Source organism: Diadema antillarum, unplaced genomic scaffold, assembly GCF_040938485.1.
Source record: "Diadema antillarum isolate AM-2024a unplaced genomic scaffold, OU_Dant_1.0 seq00000809_RagTag, whole genome shotgun sequence".
Classification (NCBI taxonomy): domain Eukaryota; kingdom Metazoa; phylum Echinodermata; class Echinoidea; order Diadematoida; family Diadematidae; genus Diadema; species Diadema antillarum.
The window spans coordinates 98503-114716 of NW_027271689.1; the positions used below are offsets into that span (position 1 = coordinate 98503).

The 16214-nt window shown below is 38.1% G+C and overlaps 1 protein-coding gene across 10 annotated transcripts in view; it reads left to right on the top strand.

Annotated features, from left to right (window-relative positions):
- LOC139739623 (CUGBP Elav-like family member 1-A) overlaps positions 1-16214 on the top strand; it is a 72278-nt gene that overhangs the window by 24058 nt on the left and 32006 nt on the right. For 6 of the 10 annotated variants that reach the window (XM_071650224.1, XM_071650225.1, XM_071650229.1 and 3 more), the window contains exons 4-9: positions 5842-5973; positions 6665-6744; positions 8271-8429; positions 9293-9380; positions 11718-11909; positions 14805-14918. In XM_071650224.1, the coding sequence (XP_071506325.1) occupies positions 5842-5973; positions 6665-6744; positions 8271-8429; positions 9293-9380; positions 11718-11909; positions 14805-14918 (765 nt within the window). The remainder of the gene's footprint in view (positions 1-5841; positions 5974-6664; positions 6745-8270; positions 8430-9292; positions 9381-11717; positions 11910-14804; positions 14919-16214) is intronic. The other 4 variants (XM_071650230.1, XM_071650232.1, XM_071650234.1 and 1 more) reach the window with 2 other exon arrangements.

The following is a 16214-nucleotide window of genomic DNA, read 5'->3' on the forward strand; positions in this document are numbered from 1 at the left end:
TTACAGACAGTGTAGGTGACTGTTTAAAAAAAATGTGTATGTTCAATGCCATATTTTGTCTATGGTAAAATATAAGTTGTCAACACCGTAAGAAAATTTGGATTTTTGGAATGCACTTTGTAAAGGCGTGTGCCTCCAATGATTGATGTAGGAAATTTGAATAGAACAAGCTAATTTGTATAAATAAGTGTGTATACCCTTGTCAAGAAGTCACAATTTTAATCAATTTATCTTATCTCATTTAATATAATATTAATTCTTATTTTTTTTCATAAAGCCCCTGCTCTTCCATACTGCATTTGAAGTTCAAATGAAGAGTTCTTTTGCAAAATGAGCTAAGTGCCTTTTTTAAACATTTCAAAGTAAGTCCATCATCAGATAGAGCAAAGTTCAACTTTTCGAGTAATGCATCACTTGTGACATAGCAAGGAATATTCTAGAAGTTTTGATTAAAAGTATCCTGTATTTTCTTATTATTTTCTTTGTTTTTAGCGGCTTTAATCACAAATGTCTCAACTTAACAAGAATGGAGTTAGCTCGTTTTGCGCTAAAACTCTTCAAATACAGGTTCATGTGGATGGGACTGTACTCTTAATGGCATTGTGCACTCACTTCATCTACACCTTGTCAATCCTTACAACGACACAGCTAAATGTCAACCTGTTTTCACCCTGTATGGAGTCGTTAGTTCTGGGAAATGATATCACATCATGACTCAACATTCAAAAAATGTGTCAAGTGCTGGCAGAGTGTGCTTGACTCTAGATGTACAGCACAGAAATTCTGGAGCCATGTTTACCCTAGACAGAAACCAAGTCTTCCAGCTCACAGAGTATGAATTCAGGCCTTCACATTCACTTCATTCCATTCATACCCATGAAGATTTTGTTCATGGGATAACAGTGGAGTAATGCTTCAGACAGTAGAGGCTGCAGTACTCTTTGGCAAGTTCCCCCAATTCCAGCGTGTCAGAACTCTATCCCACCATGCCTCGCTGTCGGCATAGCACCAAGTTATGATTCAAGCAGATGTCTTCAAAATTCTATTGTGGTCCTGGCATCAGAATCAGTTTGTGTCAGTGTTGGGCCCAAGGTTTTTCTGGTTTGCAAGAGAAATAAAGTTGGCTTCCATGGATTTCCCAGTCAAATGCTTGCAGTATTACCCACCACTATGTTGTATATGTGTGTGAATGTTAGATGAGATGATGAATTGTAGTAATCTGCTGAGGCTGCTATTATCCAATGAAAAGCTCCTCATTCATATGTGACTCACTACGAAAAAAGAGGAACCAAAAATGGCAGATTCTCTAATAATGACATGAAATTATTTCCTTAATTCTCTGCTTTAATTTTATACATCAAACAAGTCTTTAAAAATGATCCTTTACTGAGATATCAGGGGTCTAAGGAGAGCATGTAGAGTAGTCCTGGGTATTAGTGTTTCCAGAAAGTTACCTGCATAATTTTCATTGTCACAAGCGCAACCAAAGACAAGTAGAAAGAATTTCCTCAGTGTTTCCACCTTCTCTATGTAGATAGCCCAGATGCCAGGAGGATTTCTATCTCAATGCAATGGAGAGAGTCTTATAGAGTGCAGCTGACTTCTAGAATATGTGTAGTACTAGTTTTCAGGTAACACACAAACCACAGAGAAATGGCAATCACATAGCAAATGATGGAGGGTTTTTTCTTTCAGAGAGTATTGCTTTGCTCCACACATATGTACTAGGGGGAATGGCATAGATTTTCTTAATGTTGATACTGTTATCCCTCTTACCACATGTTAATCAGTTATTCTTTTGTTATCAACAAAATTGATAAAAGCATGTCGATGTACACTTTTTATTTGTGCATCATGCAGTTCTCAGAGCTTCAAAACATTCATCCAGTTAACATTTGTTGTTTAAGTAAGATTCTCCAAATGCTTGAATTCTAAACAATTTTATACTTTCTTGCTCTCGTAAACATTCTCCCAATTTCTATGATGGTATACCTTCACTACAAAAGTTTTGCCTCAGGTTATATAATTCTAACACAAACTCATCTTAACTGTACAGCATCTCAATTTAAATGAAAACATTTTTTCTCTCTCTCATATGGTTTTGTTTCTCCAAAGCAAACTATTTCAACCATGTAGAATTTAACTGCCAATGAATTTCCCTATACTTGTCTACATGCATTGAGAAGAATACAGTCTCATCTGTGATTATCCTACTTGTCAGAGGGATGTATTTACCTTCATATATACTTGGAAAAAAAATCAAAGCAAACAAACACAGCACTTACTCACACATACATACACACTCACAAATCATGTTTACTTGATAGAGATGCTAGAACAATTCCCCACTGAAGTTATTAATTGTTAGTCATTATATATTTTCAAATGCAAATAAATGGTATGCCTATTTAGTGAGTACACCATTTCTATGTTTTTCCCCCTCAAACCAGCATAGTAAATACCAGTATGTGTGTGTACCTTTCTGTTATCTAAATGCTCTAGGAGCACAAACAATATGACATATTTATATGCATGCATCTGGCTTCTCTTGCTCAAGAAAAGGTCTGGTGGTAGGCTTTAGCAAGCATACACTTTCCAAGCCCCTGCCAAAATATTTTTACACTTATTACTCTCCTTTGTTGATCTCAATAACATTCATCTCTTGTCTTGTTTAGGCAAAACATGTGTCATTTGGCTTCAAATTTCAGCTACATGTAACTTTTTTGATAATAAAATGAATATTGAGACCATTGATACTTTCACATTCATGATAGAAATGTGATATGATTGTGAAAACAGTATTCATGCAACATAATCTTTACACAAATGCTTTACACATTATCATAGAGAATGAGAAATTCCTTGCGATTATGGCTTCATGTAGATACAGTAAATGAAGACATAAGTGAATGAACAGCCTGATATAAGTCTGAGCAAGGAGATAACACCTTTGATGTACCCAAGTGGGCATCAGAAATTGACTCTCATCAAAACATGGAGTGAAACTAAAATATTGGTTGCACAACTTTTCTCTTCATCTTGTAAATTTCTTTACAGTCAAGAGCTACCATTTGAAGATAGACCATGTTTCAGTGGGCACCAAATTTTTAGTAATCTGAATAAACTATTGTTGCAGATTTTTGCCCATTTGCCAGTTTTGTGGAGTCTCCTTTGTGCATCCATGACCAAGGGTTGATAGGATTGCTCTCCCAAAGCTTTGTTTGTGAGGATTACTTTAAAAAATCCAAAACAGAAAACCAGAAAGATGAATGAATTAAAGACTTCACTTTGAAAAGATAATGACCTGCATAAAAAGGAATGGTATTAAGGGCACAGCTTTTGTCTATATCTAACTACACCAAGAGCACAGTAACAATGTAGCAGGAACAAGGTAGACAAAACACATTAAAACAAAAGAAGAAGAAATGAACATAGACCAAGTGTAGCTCTTACAAATCTAAAGGGCACTGTGCAAGCTCCAGTGAATTAACCAATGAGAATGCTCCCCTTGTTGCTAGGGGTAGAGTCTATTTAGGGTGGTAATTTAAAGCTTCAGACTTGTTTCTAACTTTTTCAAATCCTTGTAAACATACTACATACACATAAAAAGTTTTTTCTGCTTTCACGCTTTCATCACTTTGTCACAAAATTTTGACATACAAAGTGTATTGTAGGAATAAACCTTAAAACACACTATATAACTAAACCAAAAAGGGAAAATAATAGATTTTGACCAAATTTGAGGATCTTATGACAAATTTGTTTTTCTCATCTCAGCTGTTTCCCACCCTTTGCTCCTTCCGCCACGGCAGTGGAAACAGTGGAACAGTGGAAAATTTATTAAAATCGCAGGCATCTAAAAAGGGAAAGATACATTGGAAGTTTGATGCTTTATAGTGATTGCAAGCACTGATATGCAAATTAGATAACATGGGATAGTGACCTGTCCTCAGGAGTCTACCACTGACCCACACACTAATCTGTGCTTCAGATGATTGTGTAGTTAAAATCATTTAGGAATGAGCTAGTCTTTTAAAGGGAAATAGGTTGTAATTGCTTAATTAATGGCCTAAAAGATTATTTTCAGCTATTTGTGTATGAACCAGTGAGAAACCTGTGAGGGAATGATATCATTGCCTCAGCTAATTTGCATGTGTTGTTGGTATGCCACACTTAAGTGTAATCATTCAAATCTAGGGTAGCACCAATGCACAATTGCTTCATAGCCAGCCCTGTTTCAGATGCATTGTGGAATGGCTTTGTAGCAAAGTTGGATCCGGTCTGGGCTGCATCTTCTTCGCCAGACCAGCGTGTAAACATTGCCAATATATGTGACTGGGACGAGTCAAGGGAGAAGCACCGCTTACGGTATATTGCCAAGCAACCAACCCAGGTCACGTCTTTCATCCATAGGGCTATTTTTGAAGATTTCTTTGCTTACCAACACATTGTAGCATCGCAGCGATGACCAATGACTTAATAGCGGCAATCAGTCGACTCAAAAATCTATAAGCTCTTTTTACACCACATTCAAATTGAGGAAAAGAGTAGTATGAACACAATTTACTCATTGATTGCTGTGCATCCTTTGTGGACAAAGATACAAGCTTGACAACCAGAAGTGACAATGCTACTGATCTATCCCACAGTGCATCTGTGTTAAGGCTCCACAATGTTGCTTTGCATATTGGGGGTACCCTGAATTGTGTCCCTATTGCCAATACCTTTACCAGTTCTAGTGGCAGTCTTCTTTATCTAGGAAATGTTTCAAAACATAAATTACGGTCAGAAAAAAAGAAATCAGTGGTCGATTGTTGCGATGCAACCATCATGCTTAGACGATGTCTCATAGATACCATGAGAAAGAAAAAGCAGGAAAAGTGATGTACTGAATATGATTCATATTCCTGACCTTAAAGGAGACCTCCGGATGATTTTCAGATTTTTACATTTAAACAACTATAAATTAGTTACACTGAGGACAGAGTTTCAGAATTTATGATAATTGGGATGAAGAATAAGAATATTTTCAAAATTTAAAACATATTGCAATGAACAAGGATGATGACATGGCAGAGTCACCATAAGAATGCATGAGTTGGGGCTCAAGGAAGCAGAACAAAAGAAGAAGGCATGCATAGATTATACCACAGGTGAACCCACAAGCAAGCGGCATTGTAATGAAATTACACTGCTACATTTCTGAAATATGTGAACCTCCTATGTCATCATCCTTGTTCAGTGTAATTTGTTTAAGATTTTTCAAAGTATTGCTTCTCTGCTCAAGAACCACGATGAATTCCACAAACCAATACATGGAGTTGTTGATTTATATACTATATGATGTGAAATTATGAAAATAGTCTGGAATGTCCCTTTAAGTCCCCAGGAGCAGTGTTTGCTGTGGGATCGTATTTTCTGCCAAAATCTCTGCATTTCTCACTCAATCCTGCACTGCCAGTTCTCTGTTAGGTTTGTCAATGGTCCAAGGAAGGTTTCATGGTGATGCTGATGACAATAAGCTGTTTGAAGATCTTCATTTTGCAAGTCCAAATATTGTGCACAATTTTAACATCTGAATTAATCTTGGTTTCCCATGGAACAGCATTTCTTTCTGTGTTCTTTTTCTACATATTTACACTGTGTTTTAATTGATTCTTTGTAATAGATTTATTTGTACTAACTTTCATTTCCTGATACACATTGCCCTGATCAATCATCTCTTTGTTTTTTAAAAGTCATAAAATTTACCCCGTTTCTTAACTTGGTATTTGAACGTGACGTAATTTGCCTTGTCTCTCTTGCCATCATGACTTACCTCTCTGGATCTACTGTGTGCAGTTGAAGAGCGGAAACTGTTTGTGGGTATGCTGTCCAAGAAGTGTGACGAAAATGACGTCAGGGTGATGTTCGCCCCCTTCGGTCACATCGAAGAGTGCCACATACTAAGGGACCAGATGGGTGGACACAAAGGTATGCTGAGAATTTGGTATGTGTTGTGTGACAAGTATTTTTAGGACAAGGCCTGCAAATGCAGTGACAGGCTCTGAAAAAAAAAATATGGAAAGATAGCACAAATCATATACTGTAAAAAGTGAATATTTTCGCGTGACTAATTTTTTGCTTTCAGCCAGGTAAGAAGAGTTTCGCGTGTTTTTAATTCCGCGGAATCAAGACATTGACTATTGGAACATATTAAGGCAAGCAAAAATATTTGCATGCTTTTATTTTCACACTAGTTTCTGGTTGGGCGAAATGCACAAAAATTTCAACACCGCGAAAATTTCTACTCTTACAGTATGAGTTTGAAATGGTTATGAGAAAAATGAAATACAAACTAATTCTTATTCCAAGGAATACAAGTTTAATACCATATGCTTTGATATGAAACAAGTCTTGCCACCCCTGGGTTCCAATTCAAGAAGCTGCAAGACTTCAATTTCACGTAGTTTTACCAACTTTGGTGCGTGCTGTAGACACCTCTTTGTAAGCCTCAAGAAGGTTATTGTTTAATTTTTATTGATATGCTTCTCTGTTTCAGTTGATATTTTTCTAGTATATATATAAATTTTTGTGAATATTACCACGTTCTAGCCAATGGTAGTCATTTTCATATACTAATACTCATAGTTTGTCAATGTTCTCTTGCTTGTTTTATTTCCAGGATGTGCCTTTGTAACATTTTCAACGAGGCAAATGGCCCTAAATGCAATAAGAGCTATGCACCAATCAAGGATTATGGACGTAAGTACTGGACAACCTTTCCTGAAACAGGAACACACCTATATTATTTTTCCTTTTTTTTCTGTCTGTTGTAATATGCCCGATATTGATTTTGTTACCAGAAATCATTTTCAGTGTCACAGACTTTCATTTACTAGAGAAGTTGCCTGTGAAATGATTCCTCATTTGCAATCCTACAGTATGCTGTGTTTCAGTATTAATGTAGGCCATGTGAGGTCTCAGTCAGTTGCATTATTGCCTAGGGGTGTATATATTATCTGTGTTTGATTTATTCACACTTCGAGGTAATAGAGTTGATTGCATATCTCATGCTTCCAAAGATGACAAGTATAAAGAGGCCATCCTGAGTGGTATTAGCATGGTCTTTGCATACTACACAGACTCAAGCTGAAAAGGTTGTGTGCCCTTGCTCTTAAAACTGTATGAAATCTTGAGCATGAAAGGTTTTGCTTCTTTATGATATGAATGTAGGTCCTCTTCAAACATTCAAGTAACAGAATGCAAGTCTCACTTCCCAAATTACTACTTTTATTGTCATCAGATTTAATTGTTATACAATTTTTCTTGAAAGTAAGTGATGTATGCGATTACCTGCTCTCTGGCACTGAGGAAGCAGCATGTGTTATACTCTTAATACATATGGCTGTGCTGTTGTAAGATAAGGATTATGCTAAATATGTAAGAAAATGTGATCGTTATCATAGGGATTTACATACTATGTGTACACAGTATCCTCATATGTAGGGTTTGCATTTTTTTCTGGAGAGGGCTTACTGTTGACATGCAGTTCTGAACACATCATTTTCTGTGTGAGCAAAGTACATCAGCTAATGTGTTAAAGTCTGGTGTTATCTGTCACAGAGTTGTAATTGTAGTTGTCTAATGAGCTACTCTGCACAACATAGGCACTGTAAAATAACCTCTCTGTTAAACTGATCAGTGATAGTGCATTTCAGAGAGTAACATGCTCATTCGTTGTGTTTGAGCATAACCCCCAATAAATATACAAAAGTTGATTCTGATGTAAGCAAGTAAAATTTAGACTTCCAAACCAATCATCAAAATGAAAATGAAATAACTAGTGTCTGTGATATATCCTAGTATACCCATGCAAAACTTTCCCTGCACACCGGGACATCTTCCTTCCCAACACATCATTGCCCCAGGTCAACTACCCCTTAGGACAAATAACCCAGAGGATAGGACAGTTACCACAGTGACAATAACTCTCATCCCCCTACCCGAATATGATCCTGGGACAACTACCCCCTTCCCCTTCCAAGAACCACTACCCTGAGGACAATTCCCCAGTGACCATCACAGACAAAAATTAAGAAGAACATTCAACAATAAGAGAAGATGGAAGAAAATGATAGTAACTTGAGGAAAAACACAAAGAGAAGGTGAGGAAAGAAAGAAAAGACATTATGAGGTAAGACAAAAAGAGGACATCAAATAAAGATAAATCATGTTCAGGGAAAAGAGCCATGTAATTATCGCCTCTCTCATGCTGATGTATATTTCAGGGCTGCACGTCAAAGCTGGTTGTAAAGTTTGCCGACACACAGAAAGAGAAAGAGCAGAAGAAGCTACATCAGATGGCACAGCAGATGTTTCACAACAACCTATTACAAATGGCAGGCCTCAGCAGTGGGCTCAACAGCCTCAACAACCCCTATCTATTTGTAAGTATCTCACCCCTGGTGGCTAAACCAACAAGTGAAGATGGGAGGGTAGCAGTAGCTTTGCTGTGCTGCTTCAGATCTTTCTAACTGCGAGATTGTACTGTTTCATGTGATATGTCCTTTACCTGGTTTTGCTTCAAGACATCATGCTCTTCTCCAGTCATCCATCTTTAGAATTGTTAAGTAGAGAGTTGTAAGTCATCATTTACCCGTTGAGGACGAGTCCTGAGTATACACGGGCAAGCTTCTATGGGAAATGCGTATTGTAGCAAAATCAGTCCGCCCTCAACGGGTTAAAGACCTGGTAGTATGGGGCTACTATGGAGTGGGAAGGCTTGCCTGGCTGCGACATATTTGAGAATCCCTGTAACGAACTCTGTACAGCTTTATCCCCGATCTCTATGTAAATATACACACAGCCAAAGAATCTCAACTAGAGTTGACTGTCACCGACGTGTATACTCTTCGATGCACATATTCGCTGACAAGTGCTATTTGTGGTTACTGAATGTACCCCAGTAGACAGCAAAGAAATATACATTCAATTGGGCCACCCATGTCTGTCCATGCTATCAGGTCTGTATTCCATGTGAATGTTTGATCAAAGACAGGACAAAACCCTCATTGCTTTCGAAAAGTTTGCCTGTTATGAAAGGATTGCAGTTATCAGCACCATAGCAACAAAGAACTATGAAGTAAAAGACAAACGTGATGTAGAGTTAGACTGTGCATGTTGTAATACTGATGCTGAGGAATGCAGTGTGTGACATCATTAGATGCGTGTCACTAAGGGGGACATACTGTGGTTTTTATGTTGTCTTTTCTTCTCCCCTTTTCTCTCTGTTCATGCCCGGTTAAAGCAGAGTGCGTTCCTGCAGCTGGCACAGCAGGCAGCAAACAGTGCAGGGACAGGCAGCAATGTCTCAAACCTCGGCAATCTTCAGCTCCCAGGTATGTAAAAATCATTCTAATCAGTTAACGGACTCATCCAGCCCACCAGCTCCATTAGTAGAGATGCTGGGGGTGTTTCTTTGGCCAAAAATACTGCAGATTCATGGAAAATACTGTTATTCCAAAATCGTATTACTCCACATGAGTGTGGCAGGGAAGGTAAAGATAGCATTTTTGCCCCCAAAACATGCCTTCTCAGCTCTCAGAATACTACAATGCCTGTAATAATCTTCAAGTCTGAAGGACACAGGACTACCAGAAGAAGAATGCTTTTTGAAATGGTGTTTATCCCTGCATCAGCCATTGTGTAGGTACAGTGTGTCTGATATCCCCTTCCAGCCCTTCCTACTCACAAGAAAACACCTCTTATTTGGTTCTTGCTGACTCTGATTTTGTTTTGAAATAATTCCACTTCAAGGGCAGTTCTTCTAGAATGCCTAGTCCATGTAACTTGGAAAAGAATACTCACATATCCATGAATACCTTAGCTGTGTGAATTATTAGTGAATAGATTCAATTTTGTTGTACAACTTATCTCATATCAAGTGCATTTGAGAACAAGTATTAAGTAATTGGTTCAAGAAACTCTTACTCATGCATAGACTAATAAACTTTAGTATAAGTAGTCTTCTTATATATGTTTGTTTAGAGTGGATTGAAAGTGTTATCTTACGGTGGAGGAAATCAATAATGTTGTGTCCTACTTAAGTAGCATGACTTCTCCTATCTCAGTGTCCCCTCCCCCTTTGTCATTCATTTCTTCTCTCTGTTTGAAGGTGGGGGAATGGTGAAGGGAGAGAGAAATGTATCAAATCATTGTAATGTCGAAATGAGCCTAACTGATAAGTCTCCCCTTTGGTAGAAGTGCTAATCCTTGAAATGACTTAATTTCAAACACTGTGTATAGAGTGAGCTGAATGGGACAGACTAGGCTGCTGATGGCAACACTTTCTGCCAAAGTTTGCCTACAGTAGAAGGGAGACTGTTAATGTTGTATTGAATGTGATAGTGTCGGTATTGCATTTTCAATTGTTCTTAGACATGCAAAACTGGTTCATTACTAAGAGAAGAAATGAAGTTGATTAGGCATGGCTTGGAAAGTTTATGGAATTCTGTGACTCCCGATGCTTCTATAGAGACTGATGATATGATAACATGTAGCTTGCATTCCTGGATGGATTCTGTATAGTGCACTTGACAGAGTTTGGGAAATATGCATTTAGTGATTGACTCTGATTAAACATCTAATTATCCCCTTATTGAGGCATGTATCCCAGCTAACTTTTTGCCAGCCCCAGAATCTTCATAAAATTTGCTTCTTCTTCTATTTTTATGCCATCCATTTTCCATGCATTCTTCTTCTTTGAACCTGTCTTGCTCTTCTTGACTGCTTTAGATTAGTGTTCATTAGTTAATTAATCTTCCTGTATCACCTGCTTCTCACCTCAGGAAGTCTGTTCCTCACCCATTCCATTCTTGACCTCATTCTGCACCTGCTCCATTCTCCCTTGCCCATTTCTCTGCCCCTTGTAGAGCTAACGAGTCTCTGTGATTATGCAGGATGTTCCTTGAACATGAACATCTTGTGTCCTCACAAAGTAATAAACCAATTTGTTATTTGCTCATGTGCACATTTACCAAATGACCTTTCTATTTTCTCAGTTGATTAGGCACTTTGGGATGCAATGCATAAGCTTGTCCAATATTACAATTTATGGGACTCATATACAAAGAGAGAATGAACTTGCATAGATGGCCTGTCAAGTAACATTTCTGAAAACATTCATTTCATTGTTATGTAGTGAATGCATTAACAAACTTTATTTTTTCATTGCTATAGGTTTCAATGAACATTTGTTGCTGTCAGATGATGTACTGACAGGCTTCATTAAAGGATTGTATAAATAATCATAACACACATGCTTATCTAAGAAAACTTGATAACCAACATGCCTGTTGTCACAAATGACATTTCATGAAATGTCTTATTGAAAAGCCTCCTGATTGTGAATGACTTCTGGCCATTCAGATGCATGTAACATACAAGTATCTTCCTGAGTACACTTTGGAACCATTTTGATTTGAAGTGTGCATGTTGGTACCCTGCCCTTGCCTTATAAAGGTTAATGCTGTCACACTTCACTTCCCTCTCTCAATGTCACTCTCTTCATGAAGTTATGAGTTTTACCGCCTTTGCTCTTTTGCCTTGTCCCTTGTGTCAAGTTGCATCATTGCTCTATCTATGAACTCATTTGACCCACCGACCTTTAACCCCTTGACCTCTGCACTTCCTGGTGACCAATGTCCTTCTCACTCTTTATCTCCCATTCATGTCAGGGCATGAATATTCCTCTTCCCCTACAGGTCAGACGGCGCTTACCATGCCCCAGCTAGCAGCCCTTGCCTCGGCGGTTAACCAGCAGCAAAACAATGTGGGCGGTCAAACACAGGGAGCACTAGCCACAAACCAGGCACTACTAGCAGCAGCACAGGGAAATAGCATCATGGGTGTCACGCCGGGATCAACAGGTTGGCAAAAGAACTGATTTACAAATGTTAAATGTCATAGCTTTCTGTTTTTTGCATCTTCAGGATTTGTGATTTCTGGTCACAAAGCTGGTAAAGAAGTATCTTGAAAAAAATAACAATAACAAAACTCATTGATGTTGCGCAACATTGAATATTGCCCCTGCCTGAAATTGGAACTACCCACTGTATTGTTCGTTTGTTGGTTGTGTACTGTATATGTGGTATGGCTGTAGATATTGTGTCTGGCTAGTAGGCTCATTAAGTCTGCTAGTGTAGTTTACATGTATCCAACCTTGCATCTCGCCCACCTCATACCTTTCCCCACATGACTTCTGGTGTGTTTCTGGCTAAGATGCATAATGCGTGATATGGGGTTGAGTACAGTGACTTTGAGGAGATACTTTACTATGCCCCTGTTAATGAAACACCCATACATGTACCCTCATCCATGTCACATTTCCAAGACCTCCCTCCCCCTGTCTCAAGGCCCACCTCTTTGCCTCATGTTTCACCCTGTTCACACATCTTCCACTCATGAAGACTGCATTATTCCACTCCTGTCTAGTAACAAGTGCTGCCTTGTTCCCTGCATTCTGTCCAATATTACCCTCAACTCTAGCAATGGAAGAAATGCATGCATCATGCTATCATCAGCTACAAGGTCATTCTCATTCAGATGTCCATGGCATGATAGTAATGTGCTTGACATATGACAGCTCACTTTTTATGTATCCATTATGTTTCTTTCTCATTGCAGCGGCATTTGTCATAAGTGTTCGTGAATACCATATCATTATCAGTCTTTGTGATGCATTCTGGACATTTTTTGTCTTGTGTTGCCTTTAAATGTCTATTTTCAATCATCTACTTTTTTTTCTTTTTCCTTTTTTTTTTTCGTCTCCCAAGTTGTCATTGAGTTCTCATCAGTGGTCTTCAACACATAGTACCATCCAGTTTATCAACACATCATTAGTGATAGCTTTGAGAGTCTTTGGTGTACTGTTTCTGTACATGATCTTTCTATCTCTGTTAACAATCACAGCATGGTGTTGTCAAAATTCAGAATTATGCCATCGCATCTCTCTCTTTCTCTCTCTTTATGTCATTCGCTTTTGGGGACACTGTTGTACCCAGTAAAGTCATACCTCCTTTTTTTCTCTCTCTCTTTTTTTTGACATCATTTATCACCTCTTCACCTGCATAAGTGTGCATAGTGAAACTCAAAATGACAGGGATGGATATAAACCTAAACTTGCCCTCTTTATTGCATGTTAGACTGTTTATCATTAGACCTGCAAGTGGCTCTTTCCAGTGATTTTTCACAAAATTGAGCAAAAGGCCAAAACTTATCATATTTTACAAAGTTAACTATACCATTAAACTTGACATAAAAGTCCCCCCCCCCCCCCCCCTTGGTTAGATTGGCATACAAAAGATTTATGCTATATTCCATGCGAGTTATAATTTCTTTTCTAGGGACTTTTTTTCTTTTGCTTTTGTCTGTGTGTATACAGTGTATGTGTGCGTGTATGTATGTATGTAAATGTATGTATGTATGTGTGGTAATGCAACTTTCTTTGACTGCGTGGGTGCCATGGATAGTACATCAGAAGTTTCAGGGCAAAGAGGATCTATAGAGATACCTGTTTCATATGTACCATGTATTAATACACAATTGCAGAGATAAACATATCATGCTAAGCCAGCATGGAGTATTCTTGTGTGATGTGACATATTCATCCTTCTTCTCTTCCATTTTAATTACTCTGTACATTGGGCCCAATTTGTTCAGGTCAGAATTTATAGTTGTGCTCTTCAGATAGGCCTACAGTGTGTCGTGGTCTGTCTAGTCCCAAAGCTTAATGTGACATATCCCTTTGGATACGTGTATTTTTACAATTTGGTACAATAATATGTGAATATAACCCCATAATGATCTCACATTTGCCCAGTTTGTTTGACTGCTGTATTTAATAATGTATTTGATTTCATTTGACATTCTAATGTAAGGTTGCAAATGTAGGCTCATAACAAGACCAAGTTTTCACCTGAAATTAAGGATATCTTGATTGTTTATCATATGCCTAACTGAATGGCAAATATTACACAATTTCAGTACGTTGACATATACTCAGAATTTTTTAGAGAACCTTTCATGTAAAAGTGTGAGGCAAACTTTATAAAATCACTTCAAGCTTGGTTCATCAATTCTTGTAACTTTAATGAAGACATTCAGGTTTAATGCTACAAGTAACAACTCTTTCATACAGAAGGATTCCAAGTATTGACATATACAGAACAATTAATTAATTCATTGTTCTCAGGATATACTCTCCAGACATTTGACTGCATTTGCTAATCAGCCAATGTGTATATAGTACATCCTTGATAGCAAAATGTCTTCTCAATGCATTCATGTGATAACTGGCTTGAAGGTATGTTTAGCCATTTTTGTAGAGAATGTTTGCCGTCTACATTGTACCTGACTCACTAGAGGTAGCCTCATATAAAATACATCTGCTTAATGGCAGAAGCATACATTGATGACAGACACATTGACCTTCCTGGTTTGTATGTGGGGGAGGGTGGGGGGGTGGGGGGGGGGGGTAGATCCTATCCTCCTGTTAAAACATTGCTACCTCACTCCTAGCAACCAAATTGCCAACCCCTCATAATATGAAAGCCTTGATGGATGATGTCTTGTCCTTGTCAGTTATTGCTTTTCAGTGTTCTCGTCTCTCTATGTACATGTACTTGTCTATATAACTATGAATGTATGTTACACTGACAAACATGAATGACTACGTTAGCTCAATATTGTGTTGTATCCTATGTCAGTGTTTTGTTGTGTGTGTCGACCTCTCTTTCTATTTCGTATTTCTCTCTTGTTTGTAGGCGTTACCGCGACAACTGCATCCACAATTTCGCAGGCAGCTAACTCTAACTCTCTTGTGGCAGGTCTTTCCGGCCTCCAGGGTGGACTCCAGCAAACACTGCAGTCGAACACAGGTGTCTTGTCACTCCTTCTTTTGTCTGTCTGTCTGTCTGTCTGTATGTATGTATGTATGTATGTATGTATGTGTTTGTGTCTCTGTGTTACTGGGATGTTTCTAACAGGCAGAGTTAGGGTGCATCTGTGAACGGCACCTGCACTGCATATCCACAGATACCCATTTCCTGTTTTGAAGCACAAATGTTTTGTGGGAATTTTTCCTTTGTTTCCTCTGTATTGGGTTGGTTATTGGTCATTTATTCCTTTATGTCATGTCAAGTGCAGTCTTCAAAATTACTATGACATGAGTACAAAAGAAGGTATCATAAATCTGGTGCTAGGGCTCTCTCCAGTATGTGCCTGTGTGTGTTTGTTGGTCCATGTATCCAGAATTTGTGTTTGATTATGCTCATTTGTGTTGGCACTCATCTGTTTCTATGATAATTAAGTTGATAGTACTGAAATGGATGATATTTGACATTGGTATTAATGCTGCATGCTAAATTGTGCAAAGTACAGACCTATGGTTTTTACAGGAAAAGAATGGTAATTCACTTGAATAATGCTGTTTCAATCAAACATGAGACAGCATGGGATACATTTTGCATTGTAGCACATGATCTATTGATATAAGTCACAAGAATGACTTAAGTCCACAATTTAATTTCTTAAATCTGGTTTGCTTTTCCTAGACAGCACTAGCCTTAAAAAAGCAACAAGAAGGATACAGGAAAACAAACAAACAAACGAAAAAGTTATTTTCAATTTTTACCCCTACATTCACTTGTTAGGCTTACCAGAATTGTTTCCTTCACCCCCCCCCCCCCTTCCCCATGTAACAGACAGGGGATTTGAGAAAGGGCACAGACATATTCTTGTCCAACTGTGAGTTTTATGTTGCCTAGGGCTAGTTTGTGTGTGGGTTTGTTGGGCTGGTAACGCTCTTATTTTTGGAGAATGGTGCATAGATGGTGTGAATGTAATCTCATTGAAGCCATTCAGTGTGTGTTCATGATTGGTTAACAAACTTGATGCATGCTTCAGCTAAAGCGTACCTCATCAAACTAACCTTGTGTCTCAAAATACCAAAGCTGCTCTATATACTCTAATTATATCAATGCTTGTTCATTTCAATTGTGAAAGTACATAACCCTTTTCAATTTCCTGCCTTGTATGATATTATTGTAGAGGGAGTGTGCTGTCTTTTATTGGTTTCTGTATCACATATTACCTGAAACTGGCAAATGTGTTTGTGGAGTACGACACACTCTTTGTGTGGTTTCTCATTGGATGCTCATAGAATCATTTTGCAT